Genomic DNA, 8616 nt, shown 5'->3' on the forward strand with positions numbered 1-8616 from the left:
ATTTTTTTATCTAATCCTTTACCTACTATTCACGATAGAAGGTGGGGACCACGTTTGAGAATTTCTATATTCAAACCGGGCTTGTGTGGATTGTGAGAGGGAAGACAACTTTTGATATCCAAAATTCAGTACAAATAGAATTATTCTATAATAAATCTCTCAGAAAGAAAATAAAATGAAAAGAAAAAGGCAATTCGTCGTTTCGAAGCCGACTCAAAAAAGGCTAAATCCAAATGAAATCTCTCATCCGAAACCGCTTATACCACAATCCAACGATCCAAAAATCAATTTCCCTCACGATGCTCCAGAGCAGGGGTGGTGGGGACCCTTAAATTAGGGTTTAACCCTTTTTTTTTTTTTTTTTTTAAATCAATTTCCCCAAAAAGGAAAAAAAAAACCCTAATAAAATTCTCTTTCTTCCACAATCTTGTGTATATATGAACACCCAGTCGTATCGCCCTCCTACTTTCTTCTCTCCCCCTCTCTCTACAAATTTTAAGTTCTCTAGTGTTACTCGTGAAATTTGACCATGTCTGACGAGGAACATCACTTTGAGTCGAAGGCCGATGCCGGCGCTTCCAAGACTTTTCCCCAGCAGGCCGGAACCATCCGTAAGAACGGTTACCTTGTCATCAAAGGCCGTCCTTGCAAGGTTCGTATTAGTCATATGATTGTGCGATTTTATGTGCTTAAATTTTGAAATCTGATTTTTACAAATGTTATCACTTTTGATAACCTCGTTAATTTTGTTTTGTTTTTGTGTGTGGATGTACACTGGAGCATATATGTGTTTCTAGGGTTTTTTTGTTCTACCTCTAGATCTGTGTGTTTCAGGTATAGCCGTATAGTTGGTAATTGTGATATAGTTAAATTTGATTTCTGTATGTATTTGCCAGCTAATTATGATTGAAGTTTTTATGCTAATTTTAAACATAATCTGATTATTTATGGTATTCTGTTTTTTAAAAAAAAAAAAATCAATTTTTTGATCTTTTGTTTGTTTATGTAAATCGATCATTATGTTTTATGAAATTTTACTTGAAATTTGGAAATTTTAGATCTGCCTGTTACTATTTTATTCAATTTGGAGATGATTTCTCGGACTTGGGATGCTCTTTTATTTTAGAGAGTGAAATATATATTCATTTACAATTTACCGTCCAGATACCTCTTGTTGATAATAGTAGTGGAATTGATCATTTGATGCCAGGTTGTGGAAGTTTCAACTTCCAAGACTGGGAAGCATGGTCACGCTAAGTGTCACTTTGTTGCAATTGACATCTTTAATGGAAAGAAGCTTGAAGATATTGTGCCGTCTTCCCATAATTGTGATGTATGGATACTATTTTTTTCTCCTAAAATATTGTTTTCTTAATGTGTATTGCTTTTGTTTCTTTTGCTTGTTATGACAATTGAGTTGTTTGAACTACAGGTCCCTCATGTTAACCGCACTGATTACCAGCTCATTGACATATCTGAAGATGGATTTGTATGTGCTTGATTTCTCTTTCTCTGATAGTGTTGCCATTAATCACTTTATCTAATAGTGCTTTTCAAAATGGTGTAGGTGAGCTTGCTGACTGATAATGGTAACACTAAGGATGACCTGAGGCTTCCAACCGATGAAAGTCTGCTTACTCAGGTTTGTCTAATATATTCACGTCGTGGGCTGGGCAAGGGAAATCTCTTTGCTCTTTGTTACCTTTTTAGCCTATTTTTCCCTAATTTTTGTGATCAACATACAGATCAAGGATGGATTTGCTGATGGGAAGGACCTGGTTGTTAGTGTCATGTCTGCCATGGGAGAGGAGCAGATCTGTGCCCTCAAGGATATTGGTCCTAAGTAGCTTCCCTCTACGTTTAGGGATTGCTTGCTGCTTTTTAATTTCAAATGAGGTAAGCATGGTATATGTCTACTAAAGTATGGGAGGATCATGGGCCATCTTTTCCAGGATTCTCCATACTGGTGACTGGAATGTAGATGGTTTTTGTTCTCGACTATTCAGAGACTACTTTATCATTAATGGGTTCATGTCATGTGTGCTACATTTATGTTCTGTTCTGTTCTGTCCTGTATTTTTTTCTTTTTCTCTTTTTACAAAACTGTTTGAATCTTGTTTATTATGGGTGTGAAGTAGAAATTGGTTTTGATGCAAAAATATAGATTTGTTGCACCATTTGATTCGACTAAGATGTTTTGAGGTTTCTTTTAAATTCCTTCCTACTAACTGATGAATAATTTGTTGTTTATCATGTTTTTTATGTATCCTTCCTTTCACAATCATCTATCAGTTCATTCAGTTGGAAATTATTGGTCCTCAGCATTTCTTAAGCTGAAATTTGTACAATTTTCAATTTTGTTGCTGTAAACTTTATTTACCGAAGATAAGACATGTTCTTTTATCCTTTAGTATATAGAGGTCATAGAATTTCAGTGAAGAGAGTTTTTGGTTCATGAGATCTTTGTTTGTTCTCATTTTTAGTCCCTGTAGCAGTGACTGAATCTTATAATTAGATCCCAATTTTTTTTTCCGACTCTTCTTGAACAGTGCTTTAGGGCAGAATTGACTTGGAATGAAATTAATTAGTCAATGAGTAGATTAATATTTACGACTTCTTTTTCAGTTGTGAATCTGTTGCTATCAAGTCCCTTTCTGGGTTTCTTGAGTCTCTCATCTAAAGGCTTTCTGATTGCTTCTTTTGAACATATTCCAAAAATGTATATGGAAGGATATATACCCATTTTATTTCGTTTTTCTATTTTTGGATGGCTTATCAACCATTCATTGTAAGCGTTTGTTCTTTTTCAGATTATCTAATATCTCAATACCTCAAATTCAATTTGCTTCTGTGCATTGCAGGGTAGTGTGAAACTTCATTAACTCTTCAATTTTCCAACTTGGTGCACCTTCTTATGTGTATATGACAAGTAGAAGTTTGAGTAATGACTTGATTATGTTCATATTGCATTAGTATGTGTGACCCATTCTTATGCCAAGGCGTGGATATTATGCGTTGAGGTTCACTCGTACTATCTTTGGTTCTAAGCCTCTGTTTGGACCACATTATTTGTTTCATTAAAATGAGAGTTCTAGCTGTTGCACACACAGCTAGGCCCCACACAAAAGATGAGAAGTCAACAAAACTGGTTGGAAGTAATGGTTAACGATCAGAATTTTCAATTTTTTGTCCAATAATGTGCTTCAAACAGACTCATAAAATAAAGAATGGTTGATTAAGCCCTTGTTGAGTCACAATATTTTCTTAAGAATGTATTTTTGAATGGTATATAGATGGAAAATGTGTGGTTAAAACATAAAGAAAAGTTTTGGATTTACGTGTAATATTATTTTATTAAAAAAAAAAGAGATTATACATAAGTACTGAGAGCATGTACTCGTGGAGTAGAATAACATTCAAAAACATTTCATATAAATGTTCAAGGTTAAAGATTTCAGTTGTCACTGAGTTTTCTTAAATGTTTACCAACTGTCATTGAACTTTAAAAGGTTCTCGAGATGGCATTGATCTTTTCTAAATATTTTCAAATGTTATTTTACTTCAAAAGCTATTCGAGTTACCACCAAACTTTATCTCACCTCACTTGTTAGATGTGTTGACAAATTTGATGAGATAGCAGTTAAAATGATGGGTATTACAACATTTTGATGTGTTGCTCATGTCCTTTTACTCGTAAAATGATATGTGACGGATGTGATTATATTTTGTTGAGCTCATATATATATATATATATATATATATATATATATATATATATATATATATATAAACCAATCAATTATTCAATAAAATACAAAGATGTAAATTTTATCGACTGGCACACATTCTTTCTGTAAAGGTCACTGTCTCGAAATGCATGTTGCATTGCTGCATTGTTGTACTAATTAATTTTTCTTCTTTGTTCAATGTATATAATGCAACTTTTCAAGGAATTGCATGAAAAATATCTAGATAATTATTTTTTAAAACTTAAAATGAATATAAAGAAGTCTTACTCATGCGCATACAAATTATTCTTGTGGAGTTGTATAACCATATTCTTTAATTTGACTAACAAAACGAATAGGATCTAATTTTCTTGAGGTCAGTTGCCAGGTTCTTGGACTATAGTCTATATATTTCTTCCAACAAATACTATCGACCTTAGAATTCGGTGAACATGTGGTTGACAAAATCCCACCATCTCCCTTCCACGTAGGTGTCACTTGCATACTTGAACACCCTTTTAAGAGGCAAAGATCATGGACCAAGAAATATGTTTGACAATCGTTTGCACTTCGATGATTAAGTCAACAACTAGACGAGAGATACTTTGAGTGTTGAGAGATGGGAGAAGAGACTTGGCTAAGATTGGAAAAACATTCATTACCCAAACCCTATATAAAGGGATGAAAATGGGTCAAGGTGGATTGTTGGACCGGCCGAAGTACAAGAACATGTTGTTTGATTAATTGGCCCACCGAAGTACGAGAACATGTTTTTTGATTAATTGGCCCAATTCAGGTGTTGATGTCGAGTCAATCAATGTAGGACACATGACATGCATGCCACGTATATACAAATATAACAAATACCCCCTTTTTTTTTTCTCTAAGTTTGTAAGTCAGTTACAAGGCTAGTGAACAAAATATGGAGGCTATTTTATGAGGTGATTTCGACTTTTTGTTTTTTTTTTTTTTGAAGATCCTTAGACTAATCGTTAGAGTTCATCTATTGAAAAAAAAATTGGTAGAAACTGAGAAAAAGAGAGAGAAGACGAAATAAATAGAAATTTTCAAAAAGTTGACCCATTGATTAGTGATCTTCTAGCATATGGCATTTTATCCCTCCAACCAATGCTACAAATCGTAAAAAATAGACCACATAAAAGAAAGTTAAAAAAAATGGTTGTAAAATTATTTTTTATCCCGTCATTGGCACCATGGCCCATGAATTGCCAATGATATTTGAATATAAATGGGCTTGTCAAAGCATACAAAATGTCCATACGAAGGAAAAAAAATCATATTTTAAGTGTATCTTTATACCGTTTCAAAAATTAGGTAAATAGTATGAAAATTCAAAGTTCAGATATATTTTTAATTAAAATATTTATTAAATAAAGATAATAAAATCACAGTTAAACGATTAATGATCACAGATTTATAATTATAGGTCATAAATTTATTTACTGGTCACAAATCGTCAAATTAATTGGTCATAAATTATTTTGTGGTTACAAATAAAAAAATTTGTAGGTCACAGATTAATTCGAGATCACAAATCATTCAAATTACATGTCATATTTTATCTATGTATCACATATGTCACAAATTATTTTTTAGTCATAGGCACTTATTTTTTATTACAAATCAGCGAAATAGTTAGTCATGAATGCCAAACACCCCCACCATCGATCCCGATCTAGCACCAATTTTAATCACAAATCACTATCACCCAATCGCCATTTGCACCACACCACCAGAACCATCGCATCACCAGACTCTATCTCAATCCCATTCCACCACAATACGTGGTCAGAAATATTACCCACCCCGTCAAAACACCATCACAACCCTGCTAGTAGCAGCAGTAGCACCACTATATGAAAACCACCACTGTTGCCCACTAGCCACCGCACCAAGCCAAGCGGACCACCAGTCGCCACTTGTTTCCCTTCGACTTACCAACAATACTACAGCACAAACTTCACATTGCATCAAAACATTAAAACCACACTAGATTTCTCCACTTCGCTAAGCAGATTAGATCAAAAGGAGAATGAATTCACCTCCAAAATCCCCAAATTTGATGTTGATTCGAGACGGAATCTGCTGGAGAGAAGGCGGAGAGGGATGTAGAGAGAGAATGATGAGAATGAATAATTAGGGTTTGGGAAGTGAAGCGATTTGGGGTGGATTATTTTATAGTTAGATTAATTTATGATATTTGCAAAAATAAATTTCATACCTGATTTATGAATTGTATTTCTTAAATATCTGTTGCCATGTAATTTTTCCAAGGAATATCTCTTGAAGTTTGATTTTCTTTATTCGAATTGTGGAAAGTGATTTCATATATTTAATTAAATTTAATTGAGCTAAAAAAAAAACTTGAATGCTGAGTTTATATCTCAAATTCGATTTAGTTTCAATTGAACTTGCCTAGTCAAAATTTGATTCCAATTACTCACAATCATATACACAAAAATTATTGGGATTCAAGAAAATTGTGACATAAAGCATTAAAGGCAAGAGTGCACTACTTAGGATTGGGAATCATTAAATGCGTCACATGTTTGTATAAAGTTGTATAATGATGGACACCAATCCACTCCTACCATCTTTTTATTTCTCATCATTAAAGAGTTTGGGTTTATCAATATAAGATTGACCCGTGGACCCTTTTATTTAATACAGGGAAAATTCCATTTCTAAGGGGTAACGTACGATCCATTTCAAAATTGGGTAATAAAGTTTAAAATTTTAAAAATTAGATATTAATTACATTTTTTATTAAATAATTAATTAAATATATATTTTATTAATTAAATATATAAAGGTTATAATTTTATACAATTTGATCACAAATTATTAAATTAATTGATCATAAATTATTTCTCAATCACAAATAAAAAATTATATAGGTAACAAATTATTTCACGGTCACGAATAAAATTTTTTATGGGTCATAATTTATTAACGACTATTAACCACAAATTTTGTAACTCACAAATCAAATTTTTAGGTTACATATTATTTATTGATCACAAGTTATTCACAAAATAACCAATTTATTAATTATAATCTCAAATAATTTGTCACAAATACTCTTAATTCCACCACCTACACTTGTCCAACCCCCAATCCACCATGGTACCAAGCGAAAGTTGCGCCACCTCACTACCATAGTTAGCGCCGCCCCGATCACCATCACCACTACCTCCAACAAACTATCAAAACTACCACCAGATCCACCAACAAACCATCGTTTTCAACTACAAACCACCATTGCCATCAACACATCCACCATCACATCCAACAAAAACCATCCAACCGCTAGATTCACCACCACCAACAAAAACATCCGTTAGCACCAAATCCACCACCATTGCCACCAACAAAAATCATTGTCAAATCATGATGTAGCACACAAACACACAATCACCGCACCACACCCCCGTCACTACTGCAGCAGTGATTGCGAATCATCGGACACCACAAATCACGACTCTACAGAAAAAATCACAAAAACAATAATAATAAAAAGAAATAAAGTAGTGGCGATTAATAAGAAGATCCAAACATCACGATGTCAACAATGAAGAGGGAAGAAGCTCGGTGACAACACTACAAGAGTTTGGGATGAGGTTACTAGTTCAGCTATTAAAGATAGAGAAGATAGAAGGAGTATGTACTTCTTGGCTGAGAAGGCAGTACTCATCATTAACGAGAGATAAATTTAAAGAGAGTGAGCTTGGACAAGAGTGTATAGAGAGAAGGAGATAGCGATAGGAGGGATGAATGAAGATAAATTTAGGGTTTGGGAGTGAGGTTGGATAAATAGAGGTATGTTAATTAATTTAATTTAATAATATTATTATTAATATTAAAAGATGAATTATCATCTAATTTAAAAAAAAAAAATTAATCTGATTTTTGAATTGACATTTTAAAACTCTGGGTAAATTTAATTTCCACTTTAATATATTGGTCCGTCTAGACCATGTTTGATATATTAAATTCGATACAGTTGAATATAATTAAAAAAATAAGCATATAAACGAAAATATCATTCCTACAATTTAGTCTTTCTTAAAAAGTGCCCTCCGAGTTGAGTTGTTAAAATTTAATTAAATTCGAATAGTGCGTTGTGCCACAGGTCAATCTAGTTATATTTGCGTGATTGAAATAGTTGATTTCATATTACGAATTACTATTTATCTTCTGATAAATTCTCTATAATTCAAATTCTTTAAACAAGTCAATTTTCACAATGCTTGTAAGTTTGTTAAATGAGATGCATATGAAAAGGTATATAGATCATATAAGCACCATTATAAGGGAGACTATTGATCGGAACAAGCAACTTGAACAATTCTGATTGTTCTTACAGAAGAAAATCAGAAGTCTCACAAAGGGTTGACCCTACAGCGGTACCCGATATAATAAAAAATGACAAAAAAATTCCGACTTACCCATCTGTGAGACCTCTGTAAGAGGTCTGTGAGCTGGGGTTCTGTACACCCAACTCGGCTCCAAGCTGGACCAAGCAACTTAGACTTCGTTTGTCTACCATTTTTTAATATTCTTTCACATTATTTTTTCAACATTACTCATTTTCAACCACACATTTTTCATTAAAATATTATTACACGTAAATAAAAAAAATTCATTCTTTTTAACCAAAAATTTTAACATCAATCACTATTTCATAATATATTACCCACAAATAATGGGGCACAAACAAGCACTTAATTTGTAATGGTAGATGCTATCTCATGTAAAAGTATCTTGATATATGTACATAAAAATTTATATAATGGATTATGTTACATGACAATTCACTAGTGTAAAACACAATTAGCTTTTTCATCCAATCTTTTCCCTCTACATA

General features: G+C 32.9%; 1 protein-coding gene across 1 annotated transcript; it reads left to right on the forward strand.

Moving 5' to 3' along the window:
• The first annotated feature begins 434 nt into the window (after positions 1-434).
• LOC111377582 (eukaryotic translation initiation factor 5A-2) lies at positions 435-2214 on the forward strand. The gene is made up of 5 exons (XM_023000715.1): positions 435-652; positions 1211-1333; positions 1433-1489; positions 1568-1642; positions 1746-2214. Exons 1-5 carry the CDS (start codon positions 530-532, stop codon positions 1845-1847), a joined length of 480 nt encoding a protein of 159 aa, XP_022856483.1. The 5' UTR covers positions 435-529; the 3' UTR covers positions 1848-2214.
• Positions 2215-8616: the final 6402 nt, after the last annotated feature.

Source organism: Olea europaea, unplaced genomic scaffold, assembly GCF_002742605.1.
Source record: "Olea europaea var. sylvestris unplaced genomic scaffold, O_europaea_v1 scaffold1681, whole genome shotgun sequence".
In the NCBI taxonomy this organism is placed as follows: Eukaryota; Viridiplantae; Streptophyta; class Magnoliopsida; order Lamiales; family Oleaceae; genus Olea; species Olea europaea.